We start from the raw sequence: 20,210 nt of genomic DNA, 5'->3' as shown, positions 1-20,210 counted from the left end.
CAATCAGAACCAGAAACGAAATAAGAGAAACCTCGTTATAACTTCGTAGTATCGGAAGATAATCGGCAGGTAAAAAGATCAACAAAATTCACCTCGTAGTTCGCCAAGGCTACTAATTCGATTTCAAGTAAGTGGTGTTTATTTTAAGAAAATTTGCATTTTAATTATCACAGCTTCTGTTTTTTCCTTCTGAAAGGTCAAATGAAAGGTTTAAGTTGTTTGTTTGTTTTTGAGCTTTTTGGCAGATATTTACGCTAAGAATTCCAGCCATTCAACAAAAACTCAAGAAGACAACGACAACGTTGGAATCTTTCGAGCGATCCGCTCAGTTTGCAATTACAGAAGTCCCATGTGGGAATAAATCCGCTCCTTCATGAAAACTAAGAGTAAAAGTTAAAAAGTATAATTGGTCAAACTTCCACTACTCGCTTTAATTTTTTTTAATTTAATTTTTTATTTTAGTCTTTACGCTTGTGAAACAAAATGTGCTCATTAGTACTAAATAATGCTCATTCTCATCTCTCATCTCTTGCCGCTTTATCCTGTTCTACAGGGTCGCAGGCGAGCTGGAGCCTATCCCAGCTGACTACAGGCGAAAGGCGGGGTACACCCTGGACAAGTCGCCAGGTCATCACAGGGCTGACACACAGACAACCATTCACATTCACACTCAATTTAGAGTCACCAGTTAACCTAACCTGCATGTCTTTGGACTGTGGGGGAAACCGGAGCACCCGGAGGAAACCCACACGGACACGGGGAGAACATGCAAACTCCGCACAGAAAGGCCCTCGCTGGCCACGGGGCTCGAACCCGGACCTTCTTGCTGTGAGGCGACAGCGCTAACCACTACACCACCGTGCCGCCCCTAAATAATGCTTCTAAGACAATTCATAAACAAGTGCTTTCTTACTATTTTGAAAATATAGTTCACAGCATTGTATTTTGAACAAAACACAGTAAACAAAATTGGTTACCAAAATACTACAAGCCCTGATGCTGCTCACAGCTTCGTGATGCTTGCAAGAGATGAGGAGAGTATAATTGATAACATGTATATATGCTATATTTACTGTATGGACATGGTATCAGAAAACAATTTTATAAGCAATAGCCACATGTAGCCATAGGGTACCTATTTTTGACCCTTGGAGTAGGAGCTTCTTCCTTGAGCAGCAGTCTTTTATGTCGTAGTTAATGGTGGATGCATGTACTTTGGTACAAAGCCTCAGCTTTGTTCTTGTCTTGAGGTTCAGGTGAACTTTTGGGACCAAATTTTGTTCAGCCCTTGGAGTTAATTCATGCCTTTTCCTGAATGATGCAGTGCAGATGCAGCAAAAGTAAAACTGAGTATAGATACAGCAAGGACGTGCTTTTGTAGATGTTTTTGCTTGGCTCCTGACTGGGTTAATTTATATTTTATATTTTATATTTACAGTTGTGGTCAGAAGTTTACATACAGTGACATGAATGTCATCTTGGATATGAATGTCATGGCGATATTTGGGCTTTCAGTAATTTCTTTGAACTGTTCTTTTTCTGTGGCAGAATGTACAGCATACATCTTGAAAAAAAAACACTAGAATTTGGTGCACAAGTTTTAATTTTCTTTCGGTTTTCTGAAATCAACACAGGGTCAAAATTATACATACAGGGTCAAAAATTTACATACGCTCACTTAGATTATTAATTCAGAGGTGCTAAAACTTCCAAAATCTCTTTTATCTTGCCAAGGCTGAGGTCTCTTAAGTTCCTGTTAGCGATCATGATAGAGAAGCTACCAGCTGTAGTCAGTGCCTTCATTAAAAGGGTTTGTTTACAGCACTCATCGGATTGACCAACACACAGTAAAATGGGAAAGTCCAAGGAGCTCAGTGCAGATCTGAGAAAGAGGATTGCAGATATACACAACTCTGGAATAACTCTTAGAGCCATTTCTAAACAACTGCAAATTCCAAGATCAGTTCAAACAATTGTATCAAAGTTATTGTGAGGTGTAGTCACTTTGCCAAGCCACCTTGCTTCAAAAAAACCCAAACTGTCACCCTCAGCTGAAAGAAAATTTGTTTGGATGGTCAGGAACAACCTGGCACAGCCCTGCCATGAACTGGAAGCTGATGGATCACTGTCTACAGTTCAGATCACCATGGACTAAGGCTACATCCACACGACAACGGCAATGAGATTTTTTTTTTTTTTAAATATCGCGTCCACATGGGCAATGGATCAGTAAAATATATCAGGTTCATATGGCAACGCGGGCGGCATGGTGGTGTAGTGGTTAGCGCTGTCGCCTCACAGCAAGAAGGTCCTGGGTTTGAGCCCCGGGGCCGGCGAGGGCCTTTCTTTGTGGAGTTTGCATGTTCTCCCCGTGTCCGCGTGGGTTTCCTCCGGGTGCTCCGGTTTCCCCCACAGTCCAAAGACATGCAGGTTAGGTTAACTGGTGACTCTAAATTGACCGTAGGTGTGAATGTGAGTGTGAATGGTTGTCTGTGTCTATGTGTCAGCCCTGTGATGACCTGGCGACTTGTCCAGGGTGTACCCCGCCTTTCGCCCGTAGTCAGCTGGGATAGGCTCCAGCTTGCCTGCGACCCTGTAGAAGGATAAAGCGGCTAGAGATAATGAGATGAGATGAGATATGGCAACGCAACGCTTGCTGAAAACGATGCAATACACATGCCACACCTCTACGTGCGCTGTAAGACGGTCCTATCGGAGACACCAGAACAATAGAAGTAGACGCATGCGCATAAACCCCTTCTTCTGTAGCACCAGCCACATAAAGTTTTGATTATTAATCAGTAGCGTAAAACGAAAGACTCGGAAAGAGGAATGAACGGGGGTAGATGGAAGCCGGTACGCCAACATTCTGATATCCTCCAGAATTCTTTAATGGTCCGGATTAAATTGAATGCTACACGTTGATGGATTACTTTGTTGTTCTACGCCCTTTTTGAGGAATGTATTGTCGGACTTAAACCAACATCTGAAGAGGTAAGATCGCTCCTTTTTTTTTTTTTTTTCCTATTTTTGCTGGTGGGATTGTTTTTGTTTTTGGAAAGCGCACGGGCGGTGCGCGGTTTGGTACTGCTTCCGCAGTGTTTGGACTAAAGACTCTGCCCTAAGGGCTATTCTCTCTCTCTCTCTCTCTCTCACTTTGCACCATTACACAATAAATATTCACAGTGAAAATATTTTGTAAGCGCGTTTCATGAACCAAGTTATAGGATTTATTGACAATTCGCATCGAGTTTGTTACACTTCTACCCGGCGTGAAGCACTGACATTCATGTGGTTGTGACGTCATTGTAAACAAATCCGTTCTACTCATCCAGACGACTTCGCAACGGCGCCGTTGCCAGATTTTTCCACTCTGGAACCCGTTCTCAAAAGATTTCATTTTGGGGCACCCAAAACGCCGGTGCCGTGTGGACGCCAGGCCGAAACGATAAACAATTTTATCAGATTCACCTGAATCTGTTGCCGTGTGGACAGGGCCTAAGAGGCTGCTGTCCAAGAAATAACCCCCTGCTCCAAAATTGACACCTTCAAGTTTAAAGTTTGAAGCTGACCACATGGACAAAGAACAAGCCTTCTTGAGGATAGCTGTATGGTCAGATGAGACAAAGATTGAGTTGTTTGGCCACAATGACCACCATATACAGAGGGACCCTGTACCAACTGGTGGTGGTGGTGGTAGGATCATCATGCTCTGGGGTTGTTTTACTGCCAGTGGAACTGGTTCATTGCACAAAGTGGATGGAATAATGAAGGAGGACTACCTCAGGATTCTTCAGCATAAACCATCAGAAACTTGAACATGACTTGGGAGTTAAAACAGGACAATGAACCCAAACACACTGTGGAGGATGAAGCAGGCTAACATTTAAGCTTAAAACAAGTCCTGACTTCAACCCTATTGAAAATATATGGACCATGCTTATAAGTCGGGCGGCACGGTGGTGTAGTGGTTAGCGCTGTCGCCTCACAGCAAGAAGGTCCTGGGTTCGAGCCCCGGGGCCGGCGAGGGCCTTTCTGTGTGGAGTTTGCATGTTCTCCCCGTGTCTGCGTGGGTTTCCTCCGGGTGCTCCGGTTTCCCCCACAGTCCAAAGACATGCAGGTTAGGTTAACTGGTGACTCTAAATTGACCGTAGGTGTGAATGTGAGTGTGAATGGTTGTCTGTGTCTATGTGTCAGCCCTGTGATGACCTGGCGACTTGTCCAGGGTGTACCCCGCCTTTCGCCCGTAGTCAGCTGGGATAGGCTCCAGCTTGCCTGCGACCCTGTAGAAGGATAAAGCGGCTAGAGATAATGAGATGAGATGAGATGCTTATAAGTCGAGTCCATGCCAAGAAAAAAAAAACAATTTAATTGAACTCTACCAATTCTACCATGAAGAGTTGTGAAATATCCAACCAGAATTCTGCCGGAAGCTTGTTCATGGTAAACAAAAATGTTTGGTCAAGGTGAATCTTACGAAGAGACATTTTACCCAAATATTAGGTGTGCTGTATGTATAATTTTGTCCCTGTGTTGATTTCAGAAAACCCAAAGGAAATTAAAACTTGGGCACCAAATTCTAGTGTTTTTTTGTTTGTTTTTTTAATTAAAGATGTATGCTGTACAATCATTCTGCCACAGAAAAAGAACAGTTCAAAGGAATTACTCAAAGCCCAAATATTGCCATGACATTCATATCCAAGATGGCATTCATGTCACTGTATGTAAACTTCTGACCACAACTGTACCATGAACTGTTCAGCCATTGCTTGAGCTTCATGAGTTCATGAGCTTCTGCCTGATTGAATTTAAAAGGCTAAATTCAGGCAAGTTTAAATCTAACACTCTTGAGAATCTGAAACTGCCTACATGTGATCATAGAGTCAGATTCTGTTAATCTTAACTAATATAAGAACATCATTAATTTACTTTCCGTCTTACTTTATTACAGTGTATACCAGGACACAGAGCACAGGAGGCAGTTGACATGCTGAAGACATTTTACAAGCAAGAGAATCCTAATGGTGAGGCTGTCCTTCATGTCCTCACTATAGCTTTGAAACCTGCTGTTGTGTCTTCAGTAACTCGTTTGATATTTATTTTCCTCTTCTTACATCATTCTGTCATCGCTACAGTGGTGAAGCCTAAAGTAAGGAAAGAAGGTGTCAGTCCAGCAGGGGGCACTATCACCACTCTCACAGAAGCAGCTCCACGTGAGGGTGATGGAAAAACGTCGACTTCCGACTGAGATGGAAAAATAAAACCCACATTTCCTTTAAGTCAGGTTGACAGACTGCAACAACATGTGGTTTTGAATGACTGTCTTTTTTTACAGCCAGACCTATTCCACTTCTAGAGTACTCTTCCTTTTCTGTCTGTCCTTAAATAACCTCAGAGTCATATCCTATAAGTTGAAAACGTGCCTGAGCATGCTTTCTTATCAGCTGTTGTGCAATCTCAATCTGAGTTTGCAATAAAAGGGTTTTTATTACTGCTGAGTTGGAAGCTGATCCTGTCCACGGCTGTGTCTCCAACCACATCGTAATGTTGATCTGTTGATGTCTGCTTTTGAATCTTAGTAGCTCCAGAATATTCAGACATGAAGCGATGAAAGTCTCATCTCATCTCGTGATCTGTAGCCGCTTTATCCTGTTCTACAGGGTCGCAGGCAAGCTGGAGCCTATCCCAGCTGACTACGGGCGAAAGGCGGGGTACACCCTGGACAAGTCGCCAGGTCATCACAGGGCTGACACATAGACAACCATTCACACTCACATTCACACCTACGGTCAATTTAGAGCCACCAGTTAACCTAACCTGCATGTCTTTGGACTGTGGGGGAAACCGGAGCACCCGGAGGAAACCCACGCGGACACGGGGAGAACATGCAAACTCCACACAGAAAGGCCCTCGCCGGCCACGGGGCTCGAACCCGGACCTTCTTGCTGTGAGGCGACAGCGCTAACCACTACACCACCGTGCTGCCCTGCAATGAAAGTTGATGTTAATATTAACACTACTGTTAGCACTTCTGCCTGCTGTATCATGGGTTGTTGATTGTTCAAGGCAGAAAATGAATGTGATTTTGTTGGAAGATAAATGATGAGGGTGTGATCATTCACAACTGCCTGCATTTACTTTTTTTTTTTTTTTAAGAATGCACAACAAGAGACAGCTTCTTGACAACATAGTGACAATTCTAGGGCTCAAGAAGCCTAAGGGTATAGTCACACTAGAGGCGGAATGAGCCGGAATGCCATCAGAATGAAAATTCTTCGTATATTCCGGGATATTCGAATTGCATTCCAAACATTTGGGCCCATTCTTGTGGCCGGCCTGAGTGTTTTGCTCATGCTCAAAACATTCGAGGTGCATTCGAAGAGGAGAAATATCAAACGGCATTCGAAGTGTATTCTGACTGCATTCTAAATATTCTTACGGCATTCCAACAGCATTCGAAACATTCTGATCGCGTTTGAGGGAAAAATCAAAATGGCAAGCCACTTCAAATCCTGCCAGAATGTCCTGAATGTGCCTCAAATGAGCCGGAATGCCGTTGGAATGAAAATTCTTCGTATATCCTGGGATATTCGAAGTACATTCTAAGTATTCGAGCTGCATTCTCTTTGAATTCTTAGATGTTCGAAACATATTCGGCGGCTATTCCGGGAGCGTTCTGACTGCATTCGAGGCACCTTCCGACCAGACTTCGGGTGGTATTCAGGCAGCAATCGAACCACACTCGTACGGTGTTCGAAATGCATTCTTAATATTCTTACAGCATTCTAGGTATTCCTACTGTGTTCCAACTACATTTGAACTGCATTCGAAAGCTAATACACCCAGAATGTGCAAGAATCATTCGAGGCGGGTTCGAAGCACATTCTAAGTATTCGAACGGCATTCTTACAAAGCTGTAAGAATGTTGGTCAGTTTGAAATTCCTGCCCGAATGTGGCACGAATTTTGAAACGTTTTTCATTCGGGCTGGTTCTGCTTGATTCCTGCTAATTCAGAATAAGTGTGATGGGGCCTTAAAAGAGAGCAAGGATTTTGTAGAAACTACTGCAGACTTTGCTTGCTCCAGTAACAGCTTCATGGCCAGGAGTGAGGAAGAACATGGACTCATAAACCAAACCTAAAGCTGCCTACGCTCCTCCTGCAAGAGACACACTCTGTTTTATCCATAATTAATGAGTTTGCACAAAACTGTAACGCATTTTTTTAAATACCACTTGCAGCTGGTTATGCAGTTGACACTGTGCACTTTATAAATGCCTCCAATGAAAAAGGACAGTTTAATACGGTTTTAAGGAGAGTCGTGCTTTGTTAATGATAGTCATGCTTGAAAGCTGGTGATTTTTTTTTTTAATTTCTGCATAAATATGATCTGAAACATGATCAGAGTTTCACACACGTCCTAAGCGTAGATGAAGAGAACCCAATTAAACAAATGAAACAAAAATATTATATTTGGTCATTTATTTGTTGAGGAAAATGATCCAATATTATATATCTGTGACTGGCAAAAGTATGTGAACCTTCACTTTCAGTATCTAGTCTGACCCCCTGGTACAACAATAACTGTAGCGAAATGTTTGAGGTAACTGTTGATCAGTGCTGCACGTCGGCTTGGAGGAATTTTATCCCATTCCTCCGTACAGAACAGATTCAACTCTGGGATGTTGGTGGGTTTCCTCACACGAACTACTCACACATATTTCTTTTGGATTGAGGTCAGGACTTTGACTTGGCCATTCCAAAAGAGTAACTTTATTTTTCTTAAACTATTCTTTGGTTGAATGATGTGTGTGTGTGTGTGTGTGTGTGTGTGTGTGTTTAGGGTCGTTGTCTTGCGCCATGTCCCACCTTCTCTTGAGAGTCAGTTCACGGACAGATGTCCTGACATTTTCCTTTAGAAATCACTGGAATAATTCAGAATTCATTGTTCCATCAATGGTGGCAAGCCGTCCTGGCCCAGATGCAGCAAAACAAGCTCAAACCATGATACTACCACCACCATGTTTCACAGATGGGATAAGGTTCTTATGCTGGAATGCAGTGTTTTCCTTTCTCCAAACATAACACTTCTCATTTAAACCAAAAAGTTCTATTTTGGTCTCATCCATCCACAAAACATTTTTCCAATGGCCTTCTGGCTTGTCCACGTGATCTTTAGCAAACTACAAACGAGCAGCAATGTTCTTTTTGGAGAGCAGTGGCTTTCTCCTTGCAACCCTGCCATACACACCATTGTTGTTCAGTGTTCTCCTGATGGTGGACTCATGAACATTAACATTAGCCAATGTGAGAGAGGCCTTCAGTTGCTTAGAAGTTACCCTGGGGTCCTTTGTGACCTCACCGACTATTACACGCCTTGCTCTTGGAGTGATCTTTGTTGGTCAACCACTCCTTGTGGTTGATTTGTACACAATTTGTCTGACTGTGGATTGGTGGAGTCCAAACCCATTAGAGATGGTTTTGTAACCTTTTCTAGCCTGATGAGCATCAAAAGCTCTTTTTCTGAGGTCCTCAGAAATCTCCTATGTTCGTGCCATGATGCACTTCTTCAAACATGAAGATCAGACTTTGGCAGGTTCTTTCAATAAAACAGGCCAAACACTCACACCTGATTGTCATCCCACTGACTCAAAACACCTGACTATTCTCACCTTTTAAATTAACTGCTAATCCTTGAGGTTCACATACTTTTAATATAAAAAATAATATATGAAGGAAAAGGCCAGGGAGTCAGTACAGTGTTGAAGAAGTAGAAGTGGCAGTGCAGTACACAAAGTTTTGAGAGAAACAGGACGTTTTGAACAAAAGTCCTTTGTCAGCTGTGCATGTAAAGTGCCTCTGAGGTTGTAGTGAAACCAGAAGATCTTCAAAATGGTTCTTTTTGAAACATTTTTGCCAACATGGTTTGAGTCCTCTTGGAAAGAAGAGTCATTGCAAATCAATTATCAAGTTATTCTGACTGATCATCTTTATCCTTTATCACTGCCATCATCAAAACTGAGGGAATATCTTTTGAAAGAATACGTTATAATGGCGGCACGATGGTGTAGTGGTTAGCACTGTAGCCTCACAGCAAGAAGGTTCTGGGTTCGAGCCCAGCAACCGCCGGGGGCCTTTCTGTGTGGAGTTTGCATGTTCTCCCCGTGTCTGCGTGGATTTCCTCTGGGTGCTCCGGTTTCCCCCACAGTCCAAAGACATGCAGGTTAGGCTAAGTGGTGGCTCTAAATTAACCATAGATGTGAATGTGTGTGTGAATGGTTGTTTGTCTCTATGTGAATGGTTGTTTGTCTCTATGTGTCAGCCCTGTGATGATCTGGTGACTTGTCCAGGGTGTACCCCGCCTCTCGCCCATAGTCAGCTGGGATAGGCTCCAGCTTGCCCGCAACCCTGCACAAGATAAGCGGTTACGGATAATGGATGGAATACAGTATACTATACAGTATACATCAAAGACGCAATCAAAAATACTTAAAAGGAGCCTTCTACAAAGAGCAAACAAAGAACAAGGTCAGTATTTGGAGTAACTCGAGTTCTTCGACCCCAGTGGTGTTGTTAGGTCCATGACTTGGGGCTATAGCCCCAAGTATTTTCATCCTCAAAAAAAGTAAGAAATTAATTAAAAACAACTGACTTAAACAGATCAGAACTTGACTTGCAGCATCCAAAGACGGAGGGGGGAACACGGGGGAAGCACTGATGGGGGACATAATTGAGCACTGCATGGTGCACGTTCAAAATGTTGGTAGCCGCCAACAGAAGAAGAACATTCAGAACTGGTTGGAAGACTTCTTCAAAAAAACAATCAACTATTGTTGGATTTTTCAAGATGAAAACAGATGGTAAGTCATCAACCGTGGGTGTGTATAAAGAATGTCTCAACAATGTAACCTATCGAATTATGTTGATGCACAAAACCCGCTCCGTGTAGCCTGGTTTTGTTGAATTTACAGCGTAGGGTCTGTATGATTAGTGTGCAGGCGAGCTCAGAAGTTCCACTGGTTTAATGAATATCTACAGTGGGGGTCTATTTGCCCCAACTAAGTTTATTTAACAGGTCAACAACAATGTGTGTTCATGTAGACACCAACAGTTGCCCTGATATCATTTAATCATATGGTTTAATGCTACATGTAGCACCAGCCAGCCGACCATCCCATAGCCAGCCTTTGGCATATTACTCACATATCGGGATCAAAAAGTTTTTGTTTTGCCACGCAATATTAATGTCAACATAAAATTGTGTTGTCCAGACACCACAAATCAGCTGCTGCAGTCCACTGAGCCTGGATGCATTGGAGAAAATAGTATTTATGTATGTGAGAGAGAAACTTGTAAGGCGTATTTACATGATCATAGTTTTGTGAGATGGGATGTCATCTAGGATTTTGAATGCTGTAATATAATAATGTAGCTTATAATTTGTCAATGTGGTCCTAAAGGAGAGATATGTGAGTGAGAAATTATATATTTTTATGAAACTGATAATTTTTTATAGTCAATTGACACATGCTTCAGTTTCCTGAGACATTATGGGGGTTATTGATAATAATGAGACAGAAACTGAAGTGAATTCCAAACATTTAAAAAGAGCAGTACAAAAATCACAAATAAAGATGTCATAACCTTCGAATGTGTGTGGGTGAGAATATTACTTGTGAAGTTAGATATAATCTCCCTAACCTATCTACGCCAATCTCCCTTAAAAAATACAAGCCTCAGGAAAACTTGACTTCGCCCCTGGTGTTTTCAATCGATGGAAACACTCCTGGTTAAATGTAATTAATGCTAAATACATACAGTTACACTACTGTTCAAAAGTTTGGGGTCACCCAGACAATTTTGTGTTTTCCATGAAAAGTCACACTTTTATTTACCACCATAAGTTGTAAAATGAATAGAAAATATAGTCAAGACATTTTTCTGGCCATTTTGAGCATTTAATCGACCCCACAAATGTGATGCTCCAGAAACTCAATCTGCTCAAAGGAAGGTCAGTTTTATAGCTTCTCTAAAGAGCTCAACTGTTTTCAGCTGTGCTAACATGATTGTACAAGGGTTTTCTAATCATCCATTAGCCTTCTGAGGCAATGAGGAAACACATTGTACCATTAGAACACTGGAGTGATAGTTGCTGGAAATGGGCCTCTATACACCTATGGAGATATTGCACCAAAAACCAGACATTTGCAGCTAGAATAGTCATTTACCACATTAGCAATGTATAGAGTGGATTTCTGATTAGTTTAACGTGATCTTCATTGAAAAGAACAGTGCTTTTCTTTCAAAAATAAGGAAATTTCAAAGTGACCCCAAACTTTTGAACAGTAGTGTAGGTCCATATATATTTGGACACTGACACAAATTTTCTTTTTTTTTTTACCTGTTTACTGAAACATATTCAAGTTATAGTTATATAATCCACATTAAAATTGGATGAAGGGTATCCACATTAAAATTGGATGAAGGGTTTAGGAGTTTCAGCTCCTTAACATGTGCCACCCTGTTTTTAAAGGGACCAAAAGTAATTGGACAATTGACTCAAAGGCTATTTCATGGGCAGGTGTGGTCAATTCCTTCGTTATGTCATTCTCAATTAAGCAGATAAAAGGCCTGGAGTTGATTTGAGGTGTGGTGCTTGCATTTGGAAGATTTTGATGTGAAGAAAATATGCAGTCAAAGGAGCTCTCCATGCAGGTAAAACAAGTCATCCTTAAGCTGCAAAAACAGAAAAAACCCATCCGAGAAATTGCTACAATATTAGGAGTGGCAAAATCTACAGTTTGGTACATCCTGAGAAAGAAAGAAAGCACTGGTGAACTCATCAATGCAAAAAGACCTGGACACCAACAGAAGACAACAGTGGTGGATGATCGCAGAATAATTTCCATGGTGAAGAGAAACCCCTTCACAACAGACAACCAGGTGAACAACACTCTCCAGGAAGTAGGCGTATCAATATCCAAATCTACCATAAAGAGAAGACTGCATGAAAGTAAATACAGAGGGTTCACTGCACGGTGCAAGCCACTCATAAGCCTCAAGAATAAAAAGGCTAGATTGGACTTTGCTAAAAAAACATCTAAAAAAGCCAACACAGTTCTGGAAGAACATTCTTTGGACAGATGAAACCAAGATCAACCTCTACCAGAATGATGGAAAGAAAAAAGTATGGCGAAGGCGTGGTACAGCTCATGATCCAAAACATACCACATCATCTGTAAAACACAGCGGAGGCAGTGTGATGGCTTGGGCATGCATGGCTGCCAGTGGCACTGGGTCACTAGTGTTTATTGATGATGTGACACAGGAGAGAAGCAGCCGGATGAATTCTGAGGTATTCAGAGACATACTGTGTGCTCAAATCCAGCCAAACTGATTGGTCGGCGTTTCATAATACAGATGGACAATGACCCAAAACATAAAGCCAAAGCAACCCAGGAGTTTATTAAAGCAAAGAAGTGGAATATTCTTGAATGGCCAAGTCAGTCACTTGATCTCAACCTAATTGAGCATGCATTTCACTTGTTAAAGACTAAACTTCAGACAGAAAGGCCCACAAACAAACAGCAACTGAAAACCGCTGCAGTAAAGGCCTGGCAGAGCATTAAAAAGGAGGAAACACAGTGTCTGGTGATGTCCATGAGTTCAAGACTTCAGGCAGTCATTGCCAACAAAGGGTTTTTAACCAAGTATTAGAAATGAGCATTTTATTTACAATTATTTAATTTGTCCAATTACTTCTGAGCCCCTGAAATGAAATGATTGTGTTTTTAAAAATGCTTTAGTTCCTCACATTTTTATGCAATCATTTTGTTCAACCCACTGAATTAAAGCTGAAAGTCTGAACTTCAACTGCATCTGAATTGTTTTGTTCAAAATTCATTGTGGTAATGTACAGAACCAAAATTAGAAAAATGTTGCCTCTGTCCAAATATTTATGGACCTAACTGTATACATGTTTAGTTACACTCAAACTTCATTAAGGGTACCAGCCAGTGTGTTAATCAATGCCTCATGGCTTATCTTACTTTGTTTGGTTATCATCAGCGAATACCAATTCCTGAAGCCACGACTGATAAATTTGTGTCAACGGAGCTCTGAACAAATGTGTTATCTTGTCATATAGAATTTTCCGATACAGGAACATTTCATAGAGAAATGAAGGATACAAGTCGTGAACAATTCAACAATTATTAAGCTTCATAACTTACAAGCTCCTGCTACATGTTATACATTGACACCTTACGAACAGAGAGCTCCCTGCCATGTAAGCACACACACTTCCTGTTCCTCAGGCCCTTCCTGTTTATGGATTACAGTGCCTTGAAAAATATTTATCTCCTTCTGATTTCTGTTATTTGCATATTTGTCACACTAAATGGTTTCAGATCCTCATACAAAATGTAATATGATATAAAGAGAGCATGAGGAAACACAAAACAGTTTTAAATGATCAGATTATTTATTGAAGGGATAAAAAGGTTATGCAATCCCCATATCACCCATGTGAAAATGTAATCACCCCCTAGACTTAATAACTCATTGTGCCACCTTTAGTTGCAAACAAATATCTCCAATGACTGAAGATCAGTCTTTCACATTGCTGTGGAGGAATTTTGGCCCAAGCTTCTTTGCAGAATTGTTTCAATTCAGCCACATTTGAGGGCTTTTGAACTTTGAGGTCCTGCAATAGCACCTCACTGGGGTTCAAGTCAGGATTTCGACTAGGCCACTCCAAAATATTTTTGTTTCTTTTGAGCCATTCAGAGATGGACTTGCTATTGTGCTTTGGATTGGAGCTTCAGATCACGGACTGATGCCCAGACGCTCTCCTTCAGGGTTTTCTGGTAAAGAGCAGAATTCATGGCTTCATCAATTATGGAAAGTCACCCAGTCCCTGAAGCAGCAAAAGCATACACACTCTATCACACTACCACCCCCGTGTTTCACTGTTGGTATGATGCTCTTATTGCGGATTGCTGTGTTAGCTTTATGCCAGATGGATGTCCCGTGTCATGGAAAAAAAGTTCCACTTAACTCCTCAGTCCACAGAACATTATACCAAAAGGCTTGTGGGGGGTCCTAAAGGTGTAGTTGGCAAATGTGAGACGAGCCTTTATGTTCCTTTTGGCGAGCAGTGGTTTTCAGCTTGCAGCTCTCAAGTGGAAGCCATGGCCTAATGGTCAGAGAAGCAGCTTTGGGACCAAAAGTTCGCTGGTACAATTCCCTGGACCAGCAGGAATGGCTAAAGTGCCCTTGAGCAAGGCACCTAACCCCCAACTGCTCCCTAGGCTGCTCTGGGTATATTCTACGTCACTCTGGATAAGATAGTCTGCTAAATACCTGTAATGTAATGGATACCATTTTGCCCGGTCTCATTGTAATGTTGGAATCATGACTGCTTACCTGAAGAGATCGAGATAGACATTATGGGTGTTGATAATAACTTAATAATGAGACAGAAACTGAAGTAAACTACATAAATTTAAAAAGAGCAGTGCAAAAATCAGTAATAAAGATACTAAAGATGTCATAATCTTTGAATGTGTGTGGGTGATAATATTTCTTGTAGTTACATTTAACCTCGCCAACTTATTGATGCCAAACTCCCTTCAAAAATATGAGCCTCAGGAAAACTTGACTTAGCTCCTGGTCTTTTCAATAGCTAGAAACACCCTTGTTCCACTCCATTCTAGATTCTCGTCTGTGTTCACGATTGCATCACATAATTGCTAAATGCTACAGATTTGTCAGGTTGTACATTCATGCTGTGTATCTCCTGTCCTACCACATCCAGAAGGTGCTCCAATCTGATCTGCAGAGGCCGACGACACTTAACACAGTGCATACATGTCAACCTATACGGAATGTCCGTATTTTATACGGATTTGATTCAATAAACGTAGTATACGGGCGTACAAATAAAGTTATACGGATTCTTTAAAAAAAAATTCAATATTTATTTAGAGCTATAATCAATTCCCACGATGATAAAAGAGCACATAACATTTACAAATGTACTGTACACCACAGAAAGCACAGACAGCCTGTCACAGAGTGAGCCGTGACGCTCGCGCACGCACACACACACCTCTCACGCAAGCGCAGAGCACATAGGCAGCAATCTGCCTGCAACGTTCAAACATCTTGGCTGACCTGTCGCTGTGAGTTGCACTTCATTTCCATTACTGTTTTCTGTATGGGTATTACTGGTTTTCAAGCATTTCATACTCCACCGTTTGCCATAGTTTCTAACGAGAGCAGCATTTGTTGCGAGTGCAGGGAAAGGCCGACCGGCATTCTAGTAACATTTGTTTGGCTCCACTCATATGTAAAACGCATCACACATTTCTAAGCATTTTCATCTCCCATCTGTTAAGCATTGTCTATGGTCTAGGAAACACACGTACAAACCGGTTATTTCTAACATCAAGTTTATTTAGTTCTAGCATTTTTATAACACAAAACAGTTTTTAGTAACTCATCACGCGAACTCCGCATACTTCCTGTTTGTTGTGAGAAACCGAGGGACTGTACCATTGGCTTGTTATGGAGGGGTTTCGCGGGTGTTTGGTAGAACGGACTATTTTAACGGGGGTGTTTTACTGGCGTTGGGGAAACATGTATTTTACTATGCACTGAAGGGTTTTTGGTTAAAGAAAATTATTTTGGATGTTTGTATATTTTGTGTTTGTTTCTTTAAATTGTTATTTTGTATTTAGGATGTCATTATTTAGTTGATTGATTAATTTTGCAATTTGGGCTCAGCTGTGGGCGGGGCTGCGGGTATGTAAGCTCTGCAGTAGCTCCAGAGCCTCAGTTGTGGTTGGAACATCTTGTTTGAAGGTACTGTGGTTTGGCTGACTAATAGTTTTGTCCAGGGTCTTTTTGATTTAGTCTGGCAAACTTGAAGCCTCTTTATTTTTGTGGTTTTCTTATTTTGTTTGTATAGTTTTCTTTTTGGCAATTTGAACCTTTGGTTGGTGCACTGTAAATATTTGCACTATTTTAAGAAAAGTTTTGAAAATAGAAAAAATAAAAAATATTTTTTTGGAGGAAGAAGTTTTCCGGCTCTCTGTCTGCTCCACCACCGTCCATCCTTGCAACACAGCCAGTAAAGAGTCTTATGAAATCGTGCATTATCTCGTGGTAGCGAGACTTCATTCCACTTCTGATCATGCGCACACCGCATTGTGAGATCCCGCAAACCGTGAAGTAACATTTTGTTTGAAATGCGTATTTCCACCTGAGCGACTTTCAATAGCGTCTGAAAAGATTCTGAATGGGCACTCCGGCAAAGAAATTCAAAACACAATACAGTGGTAGGTTTCTCCCTGAATGGAAGGACCTTTTCAATGGCATAATCCAACCGGCAGCCTCCAAAAACAAAGAATACGCACACTGCACACTGTGTGTGCGTGACATCAAAGTTGCAGCATCGGGAGTGTATGATGTGAAAGAACATTTCAAATCGAAACTAAACATCAGTGGAATGCAAGCCAAAGGCAAAATCAGCTACTGATGACAGTATTTGCGCGCTCAAAAACTGATATGCCAACAACTGGAAAAGACAGAAAACACAAGGTAGTGGGCGTTATAGTTCAAGTTAGGCAGTGCTCTGTTTACCCCACAGTAATGCTGACTGTGAGAGAGTTTTCTCTCAAGTCAGGAAGATGCACACAGAGAGCAGAAAGAACCTGAATGCAGACACACTGACCTGGCCTACTGCAGTGTAAGATCAACACAGCTAGACACTTGCTGTGACATGCAGCTTAGTGAGGTATTGGTGCAGAGTGCTAAAAAAGCTGTCATGGAGTACAATTCAGAACATTAGAGTGACACTTTGTGTTTTTGTCAAACACTGGAGCTTTGTATTCATTCTGAAGGTTTATTGTTATTGATATTGAATAAAAAGTAACTGGGATATATCATTGTTAATTATCATTCAAATTTTAGGTAAATTATTTTAATTTGCATCTTATAAGGATTTTATAAGGGAAATAAGGATTTTGGAGGTTGGTTATGCAGGTTTGATTGACCAAAGGTTGACATGTATGACAGTGTCATGTTCAATTTGAGGAACCAGTTTGAGGCGATTTTGTGCTTCGTGACATTGCGCATTGTCATGGCGGAAATAGTCATTACACGAAAGGTAAATTGTGGCAATAAAGAGATACATGTGGTATTCAAATAATTCTAGACTGGTATTAAGGGGCCCAATGTTGCACCAAACAAACATTGCACTACTTGTTTTAACAAGTCTGTGCTCATGATAGCATCAGATTCCTATTCTTGTCTGACAAGAGAAGAACTTAATGCTTTTGTAGCTCTTCCACCTTATGAGTGTTTGGTGTGTTGTACATTCTGAGATGCTTTTCTGCTCACCACAATTGGAGTAAACCAGTCTGGCCATTCTCCTCTGACCTATCAAATCAGTAAGTCATTTCCTCCTGTTCCATCTAGGCTATATTCCCAGATTGTCTCCAGTGCTCAATGATTCAGCTCCAGATCCACCATGACCAGGATGAAACAAGTACTGAAGGTGAAAGATATTATATCTCCATCCATCCATTATCCATAACCACTTATCCTGTGCAGGGTCGCAGGCAAGCTGGAGCCTATCCCGGCTGACTATGGGCTAGAGGCAGGGTACACCCTTGACAAGTCACCAGGTCATCACAGGGCTGACACATAGAGACAAACAACCATTCACACTCACATTCACACATACGGTCATTTTCGAGCCACCAATTAACTTTACCTGCATGTCTTTGGACTGTGGAGGAAACCAGAACACTCAGAGGAAACCCACACAGACATGGGGGAGAACATGCAAACTCCACACAGAAAGGCCCCCGTCGGCCACTGGGCTCAAACCCAGAACCTTCTTGCTGTGAGGTGACAATGCTAACCACTACACCACCGTGCCACCCCAAGATGATATATCTGAAGTGCAAAAGTCAATTTGATGAATAAATGAATGCTAAATACAGGTTAAACATGACCTCAATTCAACTCATCGAATGGTGCTAAAATAGGTGTACTGTGCTCTCTCTCTCAGGTAGGAGTGTTTAAAAGCTTTGCTCTCTCAAACATGTTAGATTTTATTATTACTATGCTAATTCATGCAAGAGAACCCTTCAGATCATGCTCAGTTTGTCACCTTTTTGAGAGGGAGCGATGGTGTTAATGAGAAGGCTACGAGGTGTTGTTCTGCAGTTGATGTGCAGGTGGAGAGCACCTACACACACACACACACACACAAACTGGACTTGAAACATACACAAACATTTCTTAAGAACAATCAAACAGGATGTTGGCCGAGTGGACATCATTAGTACAAAGTGAGAAGTTCCAATTCAATGCTCTTCCTTTGTAAATATAATTATAATTAAACCACAGCTGGAGCTCTGGATTTTTTCCCCTTTTTTTCCCCTTTTTTTTGAAACATGAGCTGAGAGGTTGATAAAATGGGATTGGGAGAGGGTGAAGATTTTGACAGTCTTGTTTTGGGATATCTAGGGTTCACACTTCATTTTAACAGTTGGAGCTGTTTTCTCTCCTGCAGGTTGACAGGCATTATTAAACTGCACTATGGTGACTTACTCATTTAGATGAATCCATCATGAGCTGATTGTTGTTTCTCACTGAACTAAGTCCTTTTCATCCTCAGGCCTGGAATGCATACAGTATGTTTCTCATTAAGAAAGTGTCCAGCATAACACATTGGAATTGTTGTCTATCAAAAGACTGTGTCTGGGAAGACAGAGGATTTATCCATCCATTATCTGTTACCGCTTATCCTGTGCAGGGTCGCGGACAAGCTGGAGCCTATCCCAGCTGACTATGGGTGAGAGGCGAGGTACACCCTGGACAAGTCGCCAGATCATCACAGGGCTGACACATAGAGACAAACAACCATTCACACTCACATTCACACCTATGGTCAAATTAGAGTCACCAATTAGTCTAACCTGCATGTCTTTGGATTGTGGAGGAAACCGGAGCACTTGGAGGAAACCCATGCAGACACGGGGAGAACATGCAAACTCTACACAGAAAGGCCCCCGTCAGCCACTGGGCTCAAACCCAGAACCTTTTTGCTGTGAGACAACAGTGCTAACCACTACACCACCATGCCACCCTGCAGAGGGGCAAAAAAAAAAAATCCAAATGTGGCACAAGAAGTATGGGACTGGTTGTTTCATGGATCTGTATTACCATCAAATTCATTAAATGTGCGCAGACTGCTTGTTTGCACAAGGCAAATTAAGCACATCAAGGAAGCCACAAAAGAATCCAGGCAAACATTTAAGGAATTGCAGACTCCTATCTCTTTAGGTAAGCAGCCATGATTCCATCATTGGAAAGAGATCGGACAAAATGGTATTCATTACGTTACCAGTTCTTATCCAGAGCGATGTACAACATACCCAGAGCAGCCTGGGGAGCAGTTGGGAGTTAGGTGACTTGCTCAAGGGCACATCAGCCATTTCTTCTGGTCCAGGGAATCAAACCAGCAATCTTTTGGTCCCAAAGCTGCTTCTCTGACCATTAGGCCATGGCTTCCACTTGAGAGCTTCAAGCTGAAAACCACTGCTTGCCAAAAGGAACATAAAGGCTCATCTCACATTTGCCAACTATACCTTGATGACCCGACCCGACCCCCCCAAGCCTTTTGGTATAATGTTCTGTGGACTGAGGAGTTAAACGTGGAACTTTTTTTTCCATGACACGGGACATCCATCTGGCATAAAGCTAACACAGCAATCCACAATAAGAGCATCATACCAACAGTGAAACACGGGGGTGGTAGTGTGATAGAGTGTGCATCCTTTTGCTGCTTCAGGGACTGGGCGACTTTCCATAATTGATGAAGCCATGAATTCTTCTCTCTACCAGTAAACCCTGAAGGAGAGCGTCTGGGCATCAGTCCGTGATCTGAAGCTCCAATCCAAAGCACAATAGCAAGTCCATCTCTGAATGGCTCAAAAGAAACAAAAAGATTTTGGAGTGGCCTACTCGAAATCCTGACTTGAACCCCAGTGAGGTGCTATTGCAGGACCTCAAAGTTCAAAAGCCCTCAAATGTGGCTGAATTGAAACAATTCTGCAAAGAAGCTTGGGCCAAAATTCCTCCACAGCAATGTGAAAGACTGATCTTCAGTCATTGGAGATATTTGTTTGCAAC

General features: G+C 41.8%; 1 protein-coding gene across 2 annotated transcripts in view; it reads left to right on the top strand.

Moving 5' to 3' along the window:
- Positions 1-5,491, top strand: part of adat2 (adenosine deaminase tRNA specific 2) — a 31,849-nt gene extending 26,358 nt beyond the window's left edge. For both annotated transcript variants that reach the window (XM_060907586.1, XM_060907577.1), the window contains exons 5-6: positions 4,952-5,024; positions 5,136-5,491. In XM_060907586.1, the coding sequence (XP_060763569.1) occupies positions 4,952-5,024; positions 5,136-5,248 (186 nt within the window). In that variant the 3' untranslated portion in view covers positions 5,249-5,491. The remainder of the gene's footprint in view (positions 1-4,951; positions 5,025-5,135) is intronic.
- The last annotated feature ends 14,719 nt before the right edge of the window (positions 5,492-20,210 follow it).

Source organism: Neoarius graeffei, chromosome 2 (assembly GCF_027579695.1).
Source record: "Neoarius graeffei isolate fNeoGra1 chromosome 2, fNeoGra1.pri, whole genome shotgun sequence".
Lineage (NCBI taxonomy): Eukaryota > Metazoa > Chordata > Actinopteri > Siluriformes > Ariidae > Neoarius > Neoarius graeffei.
Note: the sequence above shows the minus strand (reverse complement) of the source record. Positions and strands in the feature narration are given on the sequence as shown.